Source organism: Dendrobates tinctorius, unplaced genomic scaffold (assembly GCF_039654945.1).
Source record: "Dendrobates tinctorius isolate UK_male_01 unplaced genomic scaffold, ASM3965494v1 ptg000256l, whole genome shotgun sequence".
Taxonomy (NCBI): Eukaryota; Metazoa; Chordata; class Amphibia; order Anura; family Dendrobatidae; genus Dendrobates; species Dendrobates tinctorius.
Genome location: NW_027361923.1, coordinates 2,244,523 through 2,267,312, shown reverse-complemented (window position 1 = coordinate 2,267,312; position 22,790 = coordinate 2,244,523). Strand labels below are relative to the sequence as shown.

The 22,790-nt window shown below is 47.5% G+C and overlaps 1 protein-coding gene across 2 annotated transcripts in view; it reads right to left on the bottom strand.

Moving 5' to 3' along the window:
* The window catches only part of DYNC2H1 (dynein cytoplasmic 2 heavy chain 1), a 537,791-nt gene that overhangs the window by 327,986 nt on the left and 187,015 nt on the right, over positions 1–22,790 (bottom strand). For both annotated transcript variants that reach the window (XM_073558365.1, XM_073558366.1), the window contains exons 55-60: positions 18,401–18,538; positions 7,059–7,172; positions 5,088–5,248; positions 3,216–3,339; positions 3,002–3,123; positions 291–377 (exon numbers count right to left, since the gene is read on the bottom strand). In XM_073558365.1, coding sequence (XP_073414466.1) covers positions 291–377; positions 3,002–3,123; positions 3,216–3,339; positions 5,088–5,248; positions 7,059–7,172; positions 18,401–18,538 — 746 coding nt within the window. The remainder of the gene's footprint in view (positions 1–290; positions 378–3,001; positions 3,124–3,215; positions 3,340–5,087; positions 5,249–7,058; positions 7,173–18,400; positions 18,539–22,790) is intronic.

Sequence of the window (22,790 nt, the reverse complement as noted above, 5' to 3'; positions counted from 1 at the left end):
ATAGAGAATTCTTCATCAGCAACATAAATCATTACAAGCACACCGGTGATAAGTTTTTGGCAGCGGGCTAATCTTAATCAATTGATGTTTGGTGAGCCGAGCCAAGACTACAAGCAATTTAGTAGATCTTTGCTTTCTATCAGAAAAAGTGAATGTCCAAAGTCTCAAAACTAATAGAGGCTGAAGCTGAGAGAGGAGTTTGTCATCGGCTGCTAAACACCAACTTCTATCAGGTCACCCAGAAACTAAGAAAACGATTCAATAAAGTCATCATCTTATCAAACACTTACTTCTCTTTCAATTCTGTCACCTTCTGGCCAACGGTATTAAGTTGTTCTTCCAACTTGTGTTTTCTTTCTTCTATTCTTCGGAAATTACTGAAATATTTTTTTTTTAAGATTTCAAATCAGAGTCCATTCAAGTATCATAATAGAGAACGTCAGACATTAATGGGCCAGGAGAGCCTGGGAGCACAATGTGAGAAACCAGGCAGAATGGTAATCAGCCCATCAATGCTCGGAGGGTTCTCGGGCTCCTTTCTTCCGAGTGTCTCATGATAACTTGTGGAACAGAGGAAATAATATGTTCATGAATGACACAAGATCTTCTAAGGTGCTTGAAGAAGCTTGTAAGAATGTTATATTGTCTATGACAATGAAAGCTTCTTCTTTACATACTTAAGCATGTGACTAGTATTTGTTTTAACGCTTTAGTATTTTCCTTCTAATTTTTTTTTTTTTGTTGCTCCATCGACATAACCGTATGTGTTTTGTTTTTTTTGCGGGAAGAGTTCTAGTTTTGAATGATATGATTCACTTTATTATATAATGTGCTGAAAACGGGAAAAAAAATCCACATGAGGTTAAATTGAAGGGAAAAAAAAAACAGAATTCCACCACTATATGTTTTTCTTGGGTGCATCATTGGGTGACACCGAGGACACCATGGGACGTCCAAAAGCCGCCCAGAGGTAGGAAACGAGTATAAATGTGTACAGGCAATTCCATCAGGAATGCCGCCTGTAGCGCCTTTCTGCCCAGACTCACGTCCGCCAATGCAGAAGTATGAACCCTGTAAAATTTTGAGAAGGTGTGAAGAGAGGACCATATAGCAGCCTTACAAAGCTGGAGGTCTGAAGCTTGATGGCGAGGAGCCCAGGAAGCTGTCAGTGCTCGAGTGGAAAGAGCCCTCACACCCGGTGGGGGCAATTGGTTCTTGGCTATAAACCGTACCGTAAGCTTCCAGGATGGCAGATGGAATCCATCGAGCAATGGATGCCTCGGAGGCCAAAAGACCTTGGCGAGGTCCTTCGTTAATGACAAAAAGGGAATCTGAAATTGTGAAGGAAGCCATCACCTTCAGGGTGTAACGCACCGCTCTGACCAGATCCAGAATGATCTCTTCGTTAAGGTGTAAAAATAAAACATAATAAAAATATGTTTTTGGCAGAACCTTGTCTGGTGCTTCAGACTCCTGTCTGCCTCCGAGTGACACTAAACTGAATTGCTTGGTTGTCAGTAGGCGGGTGTCGCCCACTGGGGAGGAGCCGACATTTTTTCTTAGTTGTAATTCTTAGTGTCGGCCTCCTGGCGGCAGCAGCGTACACCCATGGTGCCCTGTGTCCCCCAATGAAGCGACCGAGAAAACACAATCTCACCACTGCATATTGGGATTTGCTCAGGTCAGATTCTCCAGGTCAGTATGACTACGGAGATACTTGTTTATTCATTTATTTTTTGCTATTTATTATTTTAGTGGCTTAAAAAAAATACTGAACTTTTATAGTACTCATAACTTTTTTATGTCTTTACATGGGGTATATTGTTGTGTGATAGGTTGTAGTTTTTATTGCTACAGTTTAGGTGGGTTTTTATTGCATTGTTTTGAGGTAGGTGCCGTGGGTGAAAAACAGCAATTGTGGCATTCAATTTTAGTTTTCGGAATTTATTGTATGGTAAATTGATCTTATATTTTGGTAGATCAGACTTTAACAAATGGGGCAATGCTGAATATAATTTTTTATACTTTAATTTCTCTATTTTTGGATGGAGAAAAGAAAGAGGGGGTGTGGGAGTGAGCCAAAGTTTTATGTTTTTTTTTAAAGGGAATCTTGTGTGTGTATATGTATGTATGTATATATATGTATGTGTGCGTATATATATATGTGTGTATGTATGCATGCATGTATGTATATATGTTAACATTTAAAGGGAATCTGTCACCCTTTTTTTGGCCTATCAGCTGCCGGCATTGACATCAGGGGCTTATCTACAGCATTCTGTAATGCTGTAGATAAGCCCCAGATGTAACCTGCGCACTGCAGTATTCTGCTCTGCCCTCAATAGGGCAAAGTAGTGCGCCTGTGCCGGAGCCACTACAGGAAGGGAAGAAGAGGACGGCATCGTATGAAGATGGGAGGCGACACCCATCGGACCGGACCGACCCCTCCGGTGAGTATAATCTAACGTGTTTTTCTTATCTTTCAGGTTACATCGGGGGCTTATCTACAGCATTACATATTTTTTAGGTCCCAATGCAGAGGTGTACAGTATGTGTTATGGTCTTTTACGGGATGCCTATGGCTGGTTTCACAAGAGTATGATGGAGGTGATGTGGGCCTTCAGTAGAAGGAAGGGGAAGAGATTGAAAGTGCCATTTAAGTGGGTACAAAGCGTAGATTGGCGCTAGCTCTGATCAGGGGCTGTTAGAGGTAGGTGTCAGTCGTATATCACTCTCCTGTGTGAAGCGGCCTCAGCTCCTGAGCCTGCTTCTCACACTCACGTCAGGGAGTGGAGTGGAAAGGGGTAACGGCTATTCAACAACATTTAGACTTATAGCATATCACTAGGATATGCCACATTATAAGTGTGGAGTCCGGGTCACAACTCCATTAACAATCCTTACATGTGATGTCGCAACACCACACTGCCTAGACTCTAGATTGCACATGAATTTCTAGGATCCAAGTGCCGACAGATAGCCTAAGATGTGTAGTACATACGCCTGCAGCGCCGCCTGCTCCTTCTCCAGGGGCTCGATCTTCTCCAGGACGTGGGAGTATTGCACGTTCGCCTTCACCCAAGCAGCCAGAGGAGCGGCCGCGGCACTGGCTCTTTTTGCATTCTGCAGGAAAGACACAAAATCCGCATTGCCATAAGATAGATACCATGTCGGATGACCCTTCTTCGCGGCCCTCGCACGTGGGCAGCACCCACCTTTGCATCGAACGACGTATGATTCTTTGCCAGCAGCTCTTCTACACTTTCCCGGATTTCTTTAGTGATGTTCCTCACATCGAAGGTCACAATTTCTTCCCTAACTCCTCGCTTAGCAAGAAAACTGCCAGAGTAAGACACAGTACAATTATACAGGAAAACTATGTAAGAGGCTGAAAGCGCACCTGGACGGACCACCAGAACCTTCCATCTTACTGGCATCAGTTCCTCTGTACATTTCCTATATCGTCTACACCTTTTTTTTCCAATCAAGAATTTTAGAAGTTTACAAAATAAGAAACGTAGAAAAAAGCAGCAACGAGTAGTGAAGTGAATGAGAGAGCGTCCTGAACAGCTGAGGAGTTACAGGGAAAGAGCGCAGCTCCGGAGCACAGCGACATCAATTAGGGTGATGTTCACACAGGACTTTATTTTGCAGAGGTTTTCTCTACACTGCAGTATTGGCAGGGGAAACCCATTTTTCATGCGGTCATTTGAATAAAAAACTTAAGTGAAAGTTTTGACAGTCTGCAGCGAAAAAAAAAACTGCAGCTAAAAAAATACACGGAAGATAAAAATGCTCGGTGTGAATGAGATTCTGGAAATATTATTTACTTCGCAGCCCTTCAGAAGAGACAGAAGGAAAAAATAGACAGATAATAGACAGAGAGATATGAGATAGATAGATAATAGATAGAGAGATATGAGATAGATAATACATAAGAGAGATAATAGATAGATAGATTGATAGATGGATTGATGGCTAGATAATAGATATATAGATAGATATTGGATAGATATATAGATAATAGATAGATAACAGATAGATAGATATGAGATAGCTAGATATTGGATAGATAGATGATAGATAGATAGATAGATGGATAGATAGATAATAGATAGACAGAATGAGTGCTGAGTGTGCGGCCCACGTAATATTGGAGTTGGGCATCCCTTCGTATGACACACAGTGGTTGGCACAGCCCTACGAGGGGCACACAGACCACTAATAAGCCTGCAGAAATCAGAAAATCCAAGTGAAGAAACGTAAAGACCAAACTGGCCATCTAATATCAGCCATACACAACTATAAGCAGCCCTGACTCAGGCAGAAACTTGTCATCTGCGGCTTATATGGATCCTATCACCTGATTCCTGCTGCCTACACTGTGGTCAGCATGAACCGACGCCCAGGTGCAGGATTGTAGAAGTACCCTTTTAGGGTCTGGCCGGGGACGTGACTAGTCCAGCTCGGCCCTACGCCGGCTTCTAACAGCGCTGCTGGCGATGATTGAGAGGTCCTGCAGGGAGAGGCCAAACCTAGCCTAGTCTCTGACTAGGGCCTTTAAAGGGAACCCGTCAGCAAGTTTAATCCCCTTTAACAGCTTATATGATTCTGTAGGGGATTGAAAGATAAAAGCCTTGATACAGAATATTTCTGTTCGTGTTCTGTAGAAAAATTCTGGAGAAATCCAGACGCATCATACCAGATCATTTCCATACGCAGTGTCTAATGGATAGCTGGCTGTCTCGCTGACGTCAGGCATGACATTGCCACGAGCCCTTCCGAGGACGCTGGCCTCACCGTACTGCCGCGCATACACCGCCACTTTAAGCTGCAGACCCAAACATTCCCAGATGTCCCGGCAAAGCGCAGGCATAACCTCGCATGTGCAAATTTGCCAAGGTTATAAATAGTGATGTAGGCCAGCAGGGAGGGTCGGATACAAAAAGTATTGGCGTTTCAGAGAAAAATCCCCCTGACTGCAATCATGCGGCCGGGCTGTGATCCGTGCTGCCCGCCCGTGGATTAGGCAGCATGAATCAGGCGGCAGGTTGCCTTTAATCGCACAGTTACACTTTACTTCTTACCTTTTCATGCTCACCCACGATGTGTCAAAGATCCCCATGAGTCTTAGCACACCTTCGAGAATGTCTCGGATAATGTCAGGAGGCATGCGCAAGGATCGGATCTCCGACAAAGACTCGGGTTTTATGTTACCGACTGCCTGTTTGGCTTCATCCACCAAAGGCTAAAACACAAAGGACAAAAACAAAAAAAAACATAAAAGATCCACAAAACCGATGAACAATACAACATACACTGCACAACTAAACTACTTTAGGGAGGGAGGGCGGCATACAGTGTTACCAATGCTCTGTGCACTGCTGGGGGGAGGCTTATAAGCCATATGTTCTGCCCATGTTTATACAGATCTCCCTGGGATACAAGGTTGTTGTTGTTTTTTGCTATTTTATTAGAGTGCACTAAATGTCCCACTTTACAATATAGGCTTTTAGGACAGTTTTTCAGAAATGCTACGCTACATGCAATCTGTCAGTAGGATTTTGCTATGTAATCAGAGAGCAGCATGATGGAGGGGCAGAGACCCCGATTCCAGCGATGTGTCACTTACTAGGCTGCTTGGTACAGGTTTGGTAGAATGCCTGTTAATTTGCTGTATATGTAGCAGTGCTCACATGCTGTGTATAACCCGCCCACATGGCCTATTGGCAGCTTCCTGTGTAGACCATGAGTAACCTGCCAATCAGTGATGGAGGTGGGTTACAAAGATTAGCCTGATTGGGCTGTAAATGAGACGTAGTCCGGTAGTAATAACCTCCTCCTAAAACACTGTATTGAAACTACAATAAGCTGCTGAGCAAGTGACACGTTGCTGGAATCAGGGTCTCTGCCCCTACATCATGTTGCTCTCAGATTACATAGCAAAAAACCTGCTGACAGGTTCCCTTTAAGCTGTGCTCCAACATCCTATGTGTGCATATAAAAGGATCCCCTTTAACCTTCTGTGGCACTGATGCTTTTTTTTACTACTACTAACAATAATAATATCTAGGCTTCCATAATGTGTCCAACCTCTGCAAAAGTCACTTCCCTTAATGTGCACCAGCAGGTATGGACTGGGACTGAAATTCAGCCCTGGCATTTGCAATCACACAGACCCATGCTTTCCCCGTCCCAAGCACCAGATCGGATATATTACTACTAATATTACTCTGGATGGAGGAAAGGAAGATTTACTACAAGCCCAATATTTCTAATGATACCCGTGGCCTGCTGGGGTAAGTGACGGAGTCAGCGACTTTGTGCTCCGTCACAACTCTTAACAGTATGGGTGTCTTGAGAATACAAATTCTGCTAACAATGTAGTAGACAAGGCGGCCCACGACCAGACAGGCCCTTCTGCCATTTGCCAGAATTGCCAGATGGCCAGTCCAGCCCTGTGCACATCATCAAAGACATGCCATTAATAGGGTGGATTAGCAGTGAGGAAGGAGAGGGAACTTGACTGGCAGAGCTCAAAGTGTATGATAGGGAGACTTGGGGATTCATGTGATATGTAGTTTTCAGCGTATAGCGGATACAACAGACCAGGAAGTAAGGACCCAGTCAGACAGCCATATAACATGCACAACGACTGCATCGCGATGCTCGGACTGGCTGGTGGCTCTCTCTACATGTATTTCTATGTCATGCTCGGGTTCGGAGAGCTGCCAGCCAGTCTATGTACAGTACTGCGATGAACTCACAGTCCATATCATTCGGCCGTCTGACTGCGCCCTAAAACATGCTCACAATACCAGTGGGAAAAAGAACAGGATTTTTTGGCTACTCACCGTAAAATCTGTTTCTCGGAGCATTCATTGGGGGACACAGGATGGTTTCCTGTGTCCCCCAATGAAACAATAGAGAAATAATCATTTTGCAAGAAATTTCATGGGATTAATCTGCTAACACTGCGCAGTAGAAGTATGACCCAATATACAAGGGAATCTTTTCATTCAAGATCACTTGGTTTTGTCAGCACTTTATCTTGTTACCTGAACATCCTTTAGCTCATCATCAATTTTCCTCTTCCTTTCTTCAATCTTTGCAGACTCTTCAGCTATTCTGTGTTTTATTTTCTCCATTTCAGTCTTTTGATCGCTGGCGTTCTGGAAGAAAAGAAGAGCAGATTTCATAGCACTTCACCAGGAGATGTCTGATGCGGTCAATCATTCTACTGCCAGCACACCGCCGTCCCAGCTCCTTACAGGAGACACCAACATCATGCAGCACAAACAGTTGTGGCCAAAAGTATTGACACCCCTACAATTCTGACAGATAATACTCAGTTTCTTCCTGAAAATGATTGCAAACACAAATTCTTTGGTTTTATTATCTTCATTTAATTTGTCTTAAATGAAAAAACACAAAAGAGAATGAAGCAAAAAGCAAAACATTGATCATTTCACACAAAACTCCAAAATGGGCCAGACAAAAGTATTGGCACCCTCAGCCTAATACTTGGTTGCACAACCTTTAGCCAAAATAACTGCGACCAACCGCTTCCGGTAACCATCAATGAGTTTCTTACAATGCTCTGCTGGAATTTTAGACCATTCTTCTTTGGCAAACTGCTCCAGGTCCCTGATATTTGAAGGGTGCCTTCTCCAAACTGCCATTTTTAGATTTCTCCACAGGTGTTCTATGGGATTCAGGTCTGGACTCATTGCTGGCCACCTTAGAAGTCTCCAGTGCTTTCTCTCAAACCATTTTCTAGTGCTTTTTGAAGTGTGTTTTGGGTCATTGTCCTGCTGGAAGACCCATGACCTCTGAGGGAGACCCAGCTTTCTCACACTGGGCCCTACATTATGGGAAAGTGTTTTTTTCTTTGAATGCCTCTTTTTTGCTCCTGTAAACTCTATGTTGATGCCTTTGCCCAAATAGCTCTACTTTTGTCTCATCTGACCAGAGAACATTCTTCCAAAACGTTTTAGGCTTTTTCAGGTAAGTTTTGGCAAACTCCAGCCTGGCTTTTTTATGTCTCGGGGTAAGAAGTGGGGTCTTCCTGGGTCTCCTACCATACAGTCCCTTTTCATTCAGACGCCGACGGATAGTACGGGTTGACACTGTTGTACCCTCGGACTGCAGGGCAGCTTGAACTTGTTTGGATGTTAGTCGAGGTTCTTTATCCAACATCCGCACAATCTTGCGTTGAAATCTCTTGTCAATTTTTCTTTTCCGTCCACATCTAGGGAGGTTAGCCACAGTGCCATGGGCTTTAAACTTCTTGATGACACTGCGCACGGTAGACACAGGAACATTCAGGTCTTTGGAGATGGACTTGTAGCCTTGAGATTGCTCATGCTTCCTCACAATTTGGTTTCTCAAGTCCTCAGACAGTTCTTTGGTCTTCTTTCTTTTCTCCATGCTCAATGTGGTACACACAAGGACACAGGACAGAGGTTGAGTCAACTTTAATCCATGTCAACTGGCTGCAAGTGTGATTTAGTTATTGCCAACTCCTGTTAAGTGCCACAGGTAAGTTACAGGTGCTGATAATTACACAAATTAGAGAAGCATCACATGATTTTTCGAACAGTGCCAATACTTTTGTCCACCCTCTTTTTTATGTTTGGTGTGGAATTATATCCAATTTGGCTTTAGGACAATTCTTTTTGTGTTTTTGCATTTAAGACAAATTAAATGAAGATAATAATACCAAAGAATTTGTGTTTGCAATCATTTTCAGGAAGAAACCGAGTATTATCTGACAGAATTGCAGGGGTGTCAATACTTTTGGCCACAACTGTTAACAATGCCTTGCAAAAGTATTCAGCCCCCTGGAACTTTTCAGCCTTTTCCCACATATCATTCTTCAAACATAAAGATACCAAATGTAAATTTTTGGTGAAGAATCAACAACAAGTGGGACACAATTGTGAAGTTGAACGAAATTTATTGGTTATTTTAAATCTTTGTGGAAATTCAAAAACTGAAAAGTGGGGCGTGCAATATTATTCGGCCCGTTTACTTTCAGTGCAGTAAACTCACTCCAGAAGTTCATTGTGGATCTCTGAATGATCCAATGTCGTCCTAAATGACTAATGATGATAAATATAATCCACCTGTGTGTAGTCAATTCTCTGTATAAATGCACCTGCTCTGTGATAGTCTCAGGGTTCTGTTTGAAGCACAGAGAGCATTATGAAGACCAAGGAACACAACAGGCAGGTTCGTGATACTGTTGTGGAGAAGTTTAAAGCCAGAATTGGATACAAAATGATATCCAAAACTTTAAACATCTCAAGGAGCACTGTGCAAGCGATCATATTGTAATAGAAGGAGTATCATACCTCTGCAAATCTACCAAGACCCAGCCGTCCCTCTAAACTTTCATCTCAAACAAGGAGAAGACTGATCGGAGATGCAGCCAAGAGGCCCATGATCACTCTGGATGAACTGCAGAGATCTACAGCTGAGGTGGGACAGTCTGTCCATAGGACAACAATCAGTCGTACACTGCACAAATCTGGCCTTTATGGAAGAGTGGCAAAAACAAAGCCATTTCTCAAAGATAACCATAAAAAGTGTCGTTTAAAGTTTGCAACAAGCCACCTGGGAGACACACCAAACACGTGGAAGAAGGTGCTCTGGTCAGATGAAACCAAAATCGAACTTTTTGGCATCAATGCCAAACGATGTGTTTGGCGTAAAGGCAACACATCTCATCACCATGAACACACCATCCCCACTGTCAAACATGGTGGTGGCAACATCATGGTTTGGGGCTACTTTTCTTCAGCAGAGTCAGGGAAGATGGTTAAAACTGATGGGAAGATGGATGGAGCCAAATACAGGACCATTTTTGAAGAAAACCTGTTGGAGTCTGCAAAAGACCTGAGACTGGGGCGGAGATTTGTCTTCCAACAAGACAATGATCCCAAACATAAAACAAAATCTGCAATGGAATGTTTCACAAATAAACGTATCCAGGTGTTAGAATGGCCAAGTCAAAGTCCAGACCTGAATCCAATCGAGAATCTGTGGAAAGAGCTGAAAACTGCTGTTCACAAACGATCTCCATCAAACCTCACTGAGCTCGAGCTGTTTGCCAAGGAAGAATGGGCGAGAATTTCAGTCTCTCGATGTACAAAACTGATAGAGACATACCCCAGGCGACTTGCAGCAGTAATCGTAGCAAAAGGTGGCACAACAAAGTATTAAGTTAAAGGGGCAGAATAATATTGCACGCCCCACTTTTCAATTTTTGGATTTCCACAAACATTTAAAATAACCAATAAATTTCGTTCAACTTCACAATTGTGTCCCACTTGTTGTTGATTCTTCACCAAAAATTTACATTTGGTATCTTTATGTTTGAATCACGATATGTGGGAAAAGGTTGAAAAGTACCAGGGGGCCGAATACTTTCGCAAGGCACTGTACATGTGGAATATAAAAGGCTTTAGACACCATTGACACGGGAAAAATTATTTCTCGTTCGCCTTATTGGGGGACACAGAGACCATGGGTGTATGCTGCTGCCACTAGGAGGCTGACACTATGCACAAAAAAAGGTTAGCTCCTCCTCCGCAGTGTACACCCCACCGACCGGCAGGAAGTTCCTCAGTTTAGCTTAGTGTCAGTAGGAGGTGGACACGGGTCTTTTATTAGACCCCTATCTACCTCGTCGTGCCTTTACAGGTTTCGGAGGGATACGGAGTGAACAGTCACATCCGTACTCCCACAAAGAGACTATGAGTACGGCGTGTACTGCCACCACGTATCCTCAAAGGTCTCCGCGGCAGGACCAGGAGCCTCGCACAGGTGCGTGCCAGCTATACGGACGGTCCTTGCCCCCCGCCTCCCACCATCTCGCCTACCAGAGCCTGACGGTTGGACGAGGCGTGGATTCCATAAAGACGACAGACAGCGTGGGATTCTCAGGTACCTTTATTGTGGCCCCCGGCCTGGGTGAGTATGCGGTCTAGCGGTCCCCCGGCGTTTTCATCCTAAGGCGGTCGCCAGGGGACCACGGTAGGGCCTGCGCGCCCGCTTCTCCCCACGGTCGCCGCATCCATGAAGGCCCCTGTTCTTTCGGGCCTTGTTCTGCGCCCCCCCCCCCCCCCGTTTTTTCTTCATCCCGGCAGGGGTATACAGGGGTTGGGCTGTGGGAAGCAGGGACGCGGCCCGGGGTTGCGGCCTGGTGTTGCGGCGCGTCTTCCGCGCCGACCCCCTGCTGACAGGCGGCCGGCGCTATTAATTTAGGCCCCGGCTTCATCTCGGGCCTACCGCTGCGTCGCGGCCACGCCCCCTGCCCCTTTCTTCTAAGCGGGCTTCTCTCCCGCCCATCCTAGGCCTTCCCAGCCCCCTTGCCTCACACCAGCCTGCTATTGGACAGCGGGCGGTGCTAAGGGGATCTCTGCGGCGAGCTCCGCCCTTCTTCTCCCTCTGGCAGCGCGCCCTTTCCCTGGTGGTCGCCATCTTCTCAGCCTGCCAGCCGGACCTCATTCCCTGCCGGATTTCGGTCGCTGGGCCTTTTTTCAGCCGGATTGGCCTGGCCTCATCCTGCAGCCAGATCAGAGAGCGTCGCCCTTGGGGACACCGGACCGTGAGTAGCTCTGCACCTGCAGACTGACACCCTTCTCTGCCTTCTGTCCCCCAATCGGCCGGCACTGCCTCTCTTTTCACTATGTCCAACGCTAAGTCTGATCGTACCCGCTCTGCGTCCAGCCCGACGCCGCTCAGGAGCCATCCATAGCTCCAGGGGCGAGTGAGCCCCCCATGCCGGGTTGGGCCTCCTCTCAATCACAGTCAGTGGCAGACCTCATCAAGGTGTCTCAGTCCCTAGTAGCCGTTCTGGACAAGTTGCCCTTGGGAGCTTCGGCGGGACCCAGCACGTCTCAGGACGTCCCATCTGAGCCAGCCAGCGGCAGTCGCAAGAGGCCCAGGCAGGACCTCCAGGCGGAGTCCTCCCCTCGTCCTACCTCACCCCATAGTCCCCAGCAGTCTCCCTCTCGGGCCTCCTCCCCGAGTCAGGCGAAGCGCTTTCGGAATCGGAAGGGGTCTTAGAGCTGGATTCGGACCAGGATGCGAACATGAAGGTTACGGTGCAAAACCTCATTGCCGCGATTCACCATACCTTTGACATCGCTGACGCCCCTGCGAAATCCTCAGATCAGGAGGTTTCGTCCAGACGGGCGGAAACACCATCCAGGGTGTTTCCCTTCCATTCTGAGTTTGGAAAGATTTTGGAGAGAGAAGATCCGACCAGACGCTTTCAAAGAGGAAAACGTCTCGGCGTGCTGTACCCGTTTGCTAAAGAGCTCACGGACAACTGGGCCGCTTCTCCCTCGGTGGACCCTCCCGTGTCCAGACTCTAATAATACGGTCCTTCCGCTGTCAGGTGTGGCGTCGCTAAAAGATTCTAATGATAGGATCATAGAATCTCTAGCAAAATCTGCCTTCGAAGCGGCATCAGCAGCGGTATGTCCAGTCTTTGTTTCTTCTTGGGCAGCAAAGGCCATATCCACTTGGGCAGATGAACTTCGGCAGGGCATTCTGGATAAGGCACGACCAGAGCATTTGGCCGATCTCGCCAATCAGATTTCCCATGCGGGGGATTATCTGCTTTCTGCCTCCTTGGATGCCGCATCTTGCGCAGTTCAGGCGTCAAGTAACATCGTGGCAATCCGACGTACAATTTGGCTCAAGGCCTGGCAGGCGGACTTGTCCTCTAAAAAGTCTCTGACCAATCTGCCTTTTCAGGGAGTGCGTCTCTTCGGATCACAATTGGATCAGATTATTAAGGACGCTACCGGAGGTACGAGTTCTCTTCTCCCCTCCAAGCCTCGCAGACCTCCTCCAAGGCGTCAGTTTCGTCCCTTTCGGACTTTCCGCCGTTTCAATACGGCGGAAAACCCTTCCAACCAGCAAAGGCCACAGGCACGTCAGGAAAGAAAGAAGGTTTCCTTCAGGCCCACTCCGTCCTGGCGGTCCCACTCTTCCCAGGGAAGACCGTCCAGATCTAGATCTGGACGGTCTACGTCCACATGACTACCATCGGTCTCCCGTGGGTCCCTTCCAATTGGGAGGTCGACTTCTCTTCTTCAGCGACGTCTGGCTCGCCTCAGTAGAGGACGCTTGGGTCAGAGAGGTTGTATCAACAGGATACAAAATAGAGTTCATTTCTCTTCCACGGGATCGTTTCTTACAATCCCGTCCGCCGAGGGATCCGGCCTTGATCCCGGGGTTCGGTTCGGCCATCGCCTCTCTTCTCAGTTCCGGGGTGATTGTGCCCGTTCCCGAATCGGAACGCTTCACAGGGTTTTATTCAGACCTGTTTGTGGTGCCGAAAAAGGACGGGACAGTTCGACCCATCTTGGATCTCAAGTTACTCAACAAGAGAGTTCGCCTTCGCCACTTCCGGATGGAGTCAGTTCGCTCGGTATTTGCTTCCATGGAGGAGCAGGAAATCATGGGTTCCATAGACATCCAAGATGCCTATCTACATGTGCCCATATTTCCCGGACATCAGAAGTTCCTGCGGTTTGCGATTCTTCACGAACATTACCAGTTCGTCGCGCTTCCTTTCGGGCTCGCCACCGCTCCCAGAGTCTTCACGAAGATTATGGCGGCGTTGATGGCCTTGTTGAGGATCAGAGGTCTCGTTCTTTTTCCGTACCTCGACGATATCCTGATCAAGGCCCCCTCCTTTCAACAGGCCCGCCTAAGTGTGGCGATCGTTCTAGACACCCTGTCCAGTTTTGGGTGGATCGTCAACCGGGAAAAGTCCTGTCTGGTCCCTACTCAACGCCTTGTGTTTCTGGGCCTTCTGTTCAACACTCGTCGGTCAAGGGTATTTCTCCCACAAGACAAGATTCTTTCCCTGCAGCAGGGCGTGCGATCATTACAGATCACACGATTTCCATCCCTCAGAACAGCCATGAGGGTCCTGGGGAAGATGGTGGCGGCGAAAGAGGCAGTTCCCTTTGCCCAATTTCACGCCAGGCCACTCCAGCAGGCCATTTTGTCCAGGTGGAACAGGTCGGCTCTGTCTCTGGATCGTCCGGTTCGCCTTTCCTGCCGGATCAGGCGGTCTCTCAACTGGTGGTTGACATCTCCCCTCATTCTCTTGGGGCGGTCTTTTCTTCCCGTTCACTGGCAGATTGTCACTACGGACGCCAGCCTCATCGGCTGGGGTGCAGTGTTCCGCAATCACACTGTTCAGGGTCGATGGTCGACTCAGGAATCAGCTCTGCAGATCAATGTCCTAGAGATACGGGCGATCCATCTAGCTCTCGTCCACTGGGAAAGGCGCCTCAAGGGCCTGCCTGTTAGGATTCAGACAGACAATGCCACAGCGGTGGCGTATATCAACCGCCAAGGGGGGACACGGAGTGTCTCAGCCCTGGCGGAAGTGTCCAGAATTCTTCAATGGGCAGAGACCTTTGTTCCAACGATTTCCGCGGTTCACATTCCCGGCGTGGACAACTGGGCCGCCGATTTCCTCAGCCGCGAGGGTCTCGCGGCAGGGGAATGGTCCCTACATCCGGAGGTGTTTCATCTGCTCTGCCGTCGGTGGGGAACCCCGGATGTAGACCTCATGGCATCTCGCCTCAACAGGAAAGTCCCACAATTCGTGTCCAGGTCTCGGGACCCTCTGGCAGTGGGCGCCGACGCTCTGGCCGTCCCTTGGTCACAGTTCGTGCTCCCCTACCTGTTCCCTCCTCTGCCTCTTCTTCCCAAGTTGTTTAAGAAAATCAAAGCAGAGGGGATTCCAGTCATCCTCATCGCTCCGAATTGGCCCAGAAGGTCTTGATTCGCAGACATTGTCAACCTTCTCGCGGACGCCCCCTGGAAGCTTCCCGACGGGCAGATCTGCTGTCTCAAGGCCCGATTTGCCACCCCAATTCTCGGTCGCTCAATTTAACGGCGTGGCTGTTGAGACCGAGGTTTTGAGACGGGCAGGATTCTCTGATTGGGTAATTCATACCATGATCCGCGCCAGAAAGCCTTCTTCTTCGAAGATGTATTGCCGTACTTGGAAAAGCCTATTTCTCCTGGTGTGAGGCCAATGACATCGCGCCCTTGGTTTTTTCGCTCCCTTCTATTCTGGCGTTTCTTCAGGCAGGGCTGGATGCGGGGCTTGCTCTCAGTTCCTTGAAGGGTCAAGTTTCGGCACTGTCCATTTTATTTCAGAAAACGCTGGCCTCCCGGCCCCAGGTCAAAACCTTCCTCCAGGGTGTGGCTCACACGGTTCCTCCGTACCGAGCTCCCGTGGATCCTTGGGATCTTAATTTGGTTCTGCAGGGTCCTCCTTTTGAACCTCTCAGGGACGTTTCCCTTTCCCTCCTTTCTTGGAAAGTGGCCTTTCTGGTGGCCATTACCTCCATCCGGCGCGTGTCGGAATTAGCGGTACTTTCTTGCCGCTCTACTTTTTTGGTCCTTCATCAGGACAAGGTAGTTCTGCGGCCTCCGCCCTCTTTTCTTCCGAAGGTGGTATCTTCGTTTCACCTCAATGAGGACATTGTTCTGCCATCCTTCTGCCCGAGCCCAGCTCACCCTCGGGAGCGGTCTTTGAACAAGCTGGACCTAGTCAGGGCATTGAGAGTCTATCTAGCCCGGACGACTTCCTTGCGGAAGTCAGACTCTCTGTTCATCACCCAGCCTCAAAGGCCACTATTGCGCGCTGGATCAGATCGGCAATTTTGGAGGCATACCGGGTCAAGCATCGAGTGGCCCCTCCAGGGATCAGAGCGCACTCTACCCGGGCGGTGGGTGCCTCCTGGGCGGTGCGCCACAGAGCTTCCGCGCTGCAGATTTGCAAGGCTGCAACGTGGTCATCGGTTCACACCTTTGTGAAATCCTACAGGGTCCACACCTACGCTTCGGCGGACGCCAGCCTAGGTAGAAGGATTCTGCAGGCTGCGGTGGCGAGTCCACTGGCCTGATGGAAGTTTGTTTCCCACCCCAGGGACTGCTTTGGGACGTCTCATGGTCTCTGTGTCCCCCAATAAGGCGAACGAGAAAACAGGATTTTTTGGGTTGCTTACCGTAAAATCTGTTTCTCGGAGCCTTCATTGGGGGACACAGCACCCTCCCATGTTCTACAACTCCTGTTCTTATGTTTGTCGGTTTGTTACAGTTGAGTTGTTTGTTCTGTTTTCAATCTATTCTGTTACTTCTCCTACTGCTTTCTCACTAACTGAGGAACTTCCTGCCGGTCGGTGGGGTGTACACTGCGGAGGAGGCGCTAACTTTTTTTGTGCATAGTGTCAGCCTCCTAGTGGCAGCAGCATACACCCATGGTCTCTGTGTCCCCCAATGAAGGCTCCGAGAAACAGATTTTACGGTAAGCAACCCAAAAAATCCTGTTTTTGACATGTTAGTGGTTGCTTATAGTTAATACATTTACAATAAGCTTCTGGCTTCGGATGCAAGTTTGAGTCAAGTTTTATTCTTATGGGAGTGTCTCTCTCTGAAATATAGGCTGGATGTGAGAGTTATGCATATCCAGTGTCTCCATTAGCTCATGTATCAGCACAGCTCCCATACTACTCTACATATTTCAGCTTCACGCGTTTGCCTCCATGCCTTGTTGCCTACTTTCTATATATACACCCCCTACGATCATATCTCTCCATTCCATGCTGCTGAAATCTGTGTACAACCCACTCCCTCCTGCTATCTCTAAGGAGAGAGGGGAACACAGAGAGTTGTCAAAACCAGGATCTGAAGTCTTGATGGCTTTGTAACATTTTTTTCAAAACCACTCAGATGAAGAACTTGCAGCCTCTGCAGAAGACAAACGGTAGGTCATCTTTAATGAAGACTATTTAGAAAAAATATATATATTGTTTCATTTTCTTCTCAAAAGCAAGAAAGAAAATGTGTGTGAAGATGTGCATATCCTTTAAAAGGGTAGTCCAGTCCAAATTGATAAGTCTACAGTCACTCCGTGTGACTGCAGACTTATGAATCCCCGCAGCGCATGCACTGCGGGGATGCGACGATTTCTGAGCTGGGACAGAGGGTACGTATGCGTTATACATACACTTGTATGGAGTGAGGATGCACCCCAACTAATGATGATGAGTCCTTTGGGTGTGGCGTACTAGAGGGCCTCGATCCATACAAGTGTAGTGAAGCAACGCCATGCTCACTTGCTGGGACCATGTATAACGAATATGTACTCTCCGTTCGCGGTTCAGAAAACCGTCAGATCCCCGGATTGCACAGTGGGTGCACTGGGAAGGTAAGTCTAGAGGATAAGTCTAGGGGGATAAGTCTAGAGACACACAGAGTGACTGCAGACTTATCGATTTGGACAGGACAACCGCTTTAAAGGGGATCTCCATATATAGTAGCAAGCAAAATCCAAACCGTGTGTAACATGCACACTGTTAGGCCCTGCTTGCTGGTTCAGGCTTCTTTCAATGGATATTGAGAAAAGTAAAAATAATAAATAAATAAGATTGTCAGCATGCGATCGCAAGTAGGAAAATTGCACAGACAACTGAAGTCATTTGGTGACCACTCTAATCGACAACCAGGGCTGCACGTCAAGGCCAGAAACTAGACATGTTTGGCATCAGTGAACTCGTAATGACCTGGAGAATCATAATGGCAGGTCAGTTAGCATTTAGTGAACATGGTAAAAAAAAAAAAAATAATTGTGGAATTGCAAAATCACCACACAATGAATATTTTTCCTGTTTTACGATACACTATATGGTAAAATCAATGGTGTCGTTCAAAACTACAGCTCATCCCGCAAAAAAACAAGCCAACACATGGCCATATTGACGGTAAAATAAAAAAAAAAAAATATCTCTGGGAAGAAGGGGAGAGAAAAATGGAAACGCAAAAATGAAAAATCCCAATGTCGTGAAGTGGTTAATTCTCTGTTGACAAATAGAACACATAAAACATTTACCCCTGATACACAAGACTTAGGCTCTGTGCGCACATTGCATATTTGATGCGTTTTCGCTGCAGGTTTTTTTTTTTCTGCGCGTAAATGGTCCAAAAACGCAATGGAATCCTTATCTAAGCTTATTCAATGACAATCCTGAAGTGTTGTGCACATGATCAGTAAATTTCCGTGCGTATTTACAGTGTGTTTTTTTTCTGCAGCATATCAGTTCTTTTGGCGTTTTTGGCTGGCGTTTTTGACCCACAGAAGAAAAAAAAAACGCATGCAAAAACGCAGGGTATTTTTCCGCAGCGTTTATGCTTGCCAAATTTCTGCAAGCAAACACGCAACGTGCGCACACAGCCTTAATGTAATATCATTAGCTTTGGAAAAGCAAGAAGCAGGTGTCTGTATGTAGAGAAATGACAGATGTTTTACTATCACTAATGGGTAAAGATGGATGATTTCCCGGAATGTTACCTGCATGGACGTGGTTATCTCTTGTAGCGCTGCGTCGGCCTCGCCCTGTTTCGTTTTTAGCAACAAGCTCTGTTCCCCGGCTTTTCTTTTCAGCTCATCCACTAAAGACTTGGCCTCATTCAGTTTTGATACTCCAGCCTGAGCAGAAATGAAGACATCACAAACTCAGGTTCACAAGTGACATCATTAACCTCAAAAATTGTAAAAAAAAATAAATAAATAAAAAAAGTGGCCGGAACAACACATATAGCAGAGAGGAGCATTGAAAGTCGTAGTTACTCACCGGTTAACGGTATTTTTCGGAGTCCATGACAGCACCACCTGAGAGAGGGGTTCCGCCCTTCAGGAACAGGAAATCCTACAGATACATAAGGGCGGCACCTCTCCCACACATCAGTTGGTTTACAGAGCACAAGAGGACCACCGAGGGTAATAGCATAATTTATGTACAATACTTTACACAACTACTAATTACCAGTGTACATATAAGAGGAAGAAGTGCACACCCAAATCAAACTAAAGGGAGGGAATATACGGGTGCTGTCATGGACTCCGAAAAATACCGTTAACCGGTGAGTAACTACGACTTTATTCGGTCGTCCACGACAGCACCACCTGAGAGAATTACAGAGAGTAATAATTACTTTAGGGAGGGACTACAGCCTGCAGCACCCTGACACCAAAGGAGAGGTCTGAGGAAGCACCCAGGTCTAGTCTATAATGGTTGTAAAAGGTGCTCGGAGAGGACCAAGTAGCTGCCTTACATATCTGGTCGATCGAGACCTCCGATCTCTCTGCCCACGAGGTTGCCATGGCCCTGGCGGAATGCGCCCTCAGCTTGCCAGGAGCCGGTTTGCCCTTTGAGGTGTATGCTAATAATATGGCCTCCCTAATCCACCTCGCTAGCGAGCTTTTTGAAGCCCTAAGGCCCTTCCTAGTGCCCTGATAGGAGATAAACAAGGCATTATCTTTTTTCCAGGGGTCGGTAACTGCCAGGTACTCTAGGAGACATCTCCTAACATCTAGAGTGTGTAATTTCCTTTCCTTATCAATCGTGGGATTAGGGAGGAAGGATGGATGGACTATCTCCTGAGTTCTATGGAAACTGGAGGCTACTTTAGGCAGGTATGCTGGATCGGGTGTAAGAATTACCCTGTCGTCCCTGAATTGTATGTAAGGAGGAAGTCTAGATAACGCCTGGATGTCACTTACTCTACGGGATGATGTCAATGCTACCAGAAGAGCCACTTTAAGTGACAGGTTTTTGGTGGAGGTTCAAACAGGGCCTCCGTCAAGGCCGTGAGGGCTAGGTTTAGATCCCATGGCATAAATTTATTTGATACTACCGGTCTGGGCCTGCCTGTTGCCTTAATAAATCTATTGATCCAATAGTTACTGGCGATGTTGCAGTTAAAAAGCGCCCCTAAGGCCGACACCTGTACTTTAAGGGTGCTGGTGGAGAGCCCCATGTCCAGACCTCTTTGTAAGAACTCTAGGATCTGCGCTATGGGAGTGGACTGCCCAGCTACTACCCCTGAACCCTGAAGGAATCTTTTCCAGATCCTAACGTAGATTTTGGTTGTAGTTGGCTTTCTGCTTTTGAGCAGGGTGTTGATTAGGGCTGGGGAGAAACCTTTCTCCTTTAGCAGTGTCCGTTCAAAATACACGCCGTCAGATGTAGGCCAGCCACCTGAGGATGGTAAACTGGGCCCTCGGATAGGAGATCTGGGATGTTTGGTAGGACCCAAGGGTCGGATACAGACATGGTCCTGAGACATGAGAACCATGCCCTCCTGGGCCAGAACGGGGCGATCACTATAATCCTCGCCTTGTCCTTCCTGACTTTCCTCATCACCAGTGGTGGTAGGGACAGGGGAGGTAAGGCGTATGCTAGCCCGAAGTCCCATTTGATCAGAAGAGAATCTACTGCCAGAGGGCTTTCTCTGGGATTTAGCGAGCAGAACTGAGGCACTTTCCTGTTCTCTCTGGTGGCAAAGAGGTCCACTTCTGGCTGCCCCCATTTTTGTATGATCAGCTCGAAGATGGAGGTTTTTAAGGACCATTCCCCTTGCCTTAGAAGGTTGCGGCTTAGGAAGTCTGCTGTGTTTTCTTTTCCTTTTATGTGCAGAGCTGTTAAGGACAGGAGATGTTGCTCCGCCCATTGAAACAGCCGCTCTGCTACCTTCATCAGGGGTCTGGAACGAGTCTCACCTTGGTGGTTGATGTAAGCCACGGTGACCTGATCGTCATAGAATATTCGAACATGGTGACCCTGTAGATACATAAGAAGGTTTTTAACTGCCTGCTCTACGGCTGTTAGCTCTTTCAGGTTGGAGGACATTTCCAACTGATGGTACTCCCATAGGTCCTGGATTAAGACCTCCCCCAAGTGGGCCCCCCAACCCGTAGGGCTTGCGTTTGTGGTGACTACCCGGGTTACGTTATACTCCCAGGGCACCCCTCTGGCTAGATTGTTTTCGTTTAGCCACCAATCAAGGGACTTCAAAGTATGTTGGGACAAAGTCAACTGGCCTTCTAGATAACCGCCCAGGATTTTTTGATGATGTATAACCTCGCCCTGTAGCACCCTTGTATGGAAATGGGCCCACCCGACCGCGGGGATGCAGGACGAGAGAGAACCTAGGAGGGACATTGCCTTCCTAAGAGACATGGTGGGGTTATTGGAGGCGTTCGAGACCTGATGACGTAGGCGAACTAATTTTTCGGGTGGAAGACGACACTCCCGATTCTGCGAATCTAGGGTTAGGCCCAAGAACTGTTGAAATCTCATGGGCTGTAGACGGGACTTCTTAATGTTTAGTAGCCACCCTAACCGTTCCAGAGCTGATTTAACTTTTTGCAAATGATCCCGACAATGGTCTGCTGTTCAGCCTACAATAAGGAAGTCATCCAGGTAGGGGATTACCAGGATGTCTGCTTCTCGTAGATGGGCCATAACCTCCGGTATAACTTTAGTGAACACCCGGGGGGTGACTGCTATACCACAGGGAAGGGTGACATATTGGAAATGCTGCAACGACCCCTCTAAATGAACCACCACTCTAAGGAAACGCTGATGAGACGCATGCATGGGTATATGGTAGTAGGCGTCTTTTAAATCCAACACCACCATAAAGCAGTTTTCAAACAGTAACTTTATTGTGGAATTGATCGTTTCCATTTTGAATGGCCGAATGACCAGGTATTTGTTGAGTGCCTTCAGGTTGATTATGGTCCTGTAAGAATTATCCGGTTTACGGACCAAAAATAAGGGGGAGTAAAAGCCTTCGCCCTTCTCCACCTCAGGTACCTTTATAAGTACTCCTTTATGGCATAGGTCATGGATTTCGGTCTCTAGGGCAGCCTGTTCCGACAGGGAAGACCTGAGCGGGGTGACCTTAAAACTGTTCCGGGGAGCATAGGCAAATTCTAGCCTTAGACCTGAGGCTACCAACCCCAGGATCCAGATACTGTTTGAGATCTGTGACTAGGCTTGGTAGAAGGCCGATAGTCTACCTCCCACCGGAGCCGCTAGTCATTGGGGAGGTTTCTTGGCCTCACGGGATGCTTCCTGGCGTCCCCCCTCCAAACATAAACCCGGTACCTTTTTTCTTTTTATCTTCCCATCTGCCCCGGTCTCTGGATGATCTTCTACGAAAAAATCTCTTCCTAGCAAAGGGACATCTATAGGAAGGGGTGGGCAGGGAATGGAATTTCTTTTTATCGTCGCCGGCTTTCTCCAGGAGTTCATCTAGGACTGGTCCGAATAGATATTCCCCCTCACACGGGATGGAGCAAGGTCGGGATCTGGCCTGGATATCCCTGGGCCAGCACTTTAGCCATACAGCCCTTCGGGCTGCATTTGATAGCCCTGCGGCTTTGGCCACCATTCTTGCCGAATCTGCCGAAGCGTCGGCTAAAAAGGCTGCCGCATTCTGGATGGTAGGTAGGGTCTTCAAGATAGATTCTCTCGAGGCTCTATCCTCTAATTGTGATTCCAGCTGGTCCAGCCAGACCATCATAGATCTGGCTGTGCAGGTAGCTGCTACTGCCGGTCTCAGGGCACCAGCTTACATTTCCCATGTCCCTTTGAGGTAGGAGTCTGCCTTTTTATCTAGTGGATCTTTTAAAGAAACCATGTCATCAAAGGGAATAGCGGATTTTTTGGATGCTTTAGCCACTGCTGCGTCCAATTTCGGGGCTTTGTCCCATTTGTTCACCACGGGGTCCTCAAAGGGATATCACCGCTTAAAAGCTGGTGGTAGGGAGCCTTTCCTTTCTGGTTTCTTCCACTTCCTATTGATCAGGTTTTGGACCTTGTCGTTTAACGGGAACGACTTACGTTTCCTGGGGTCTAAACCACCGAACATTAGGTCCTGCGCTGACCGTT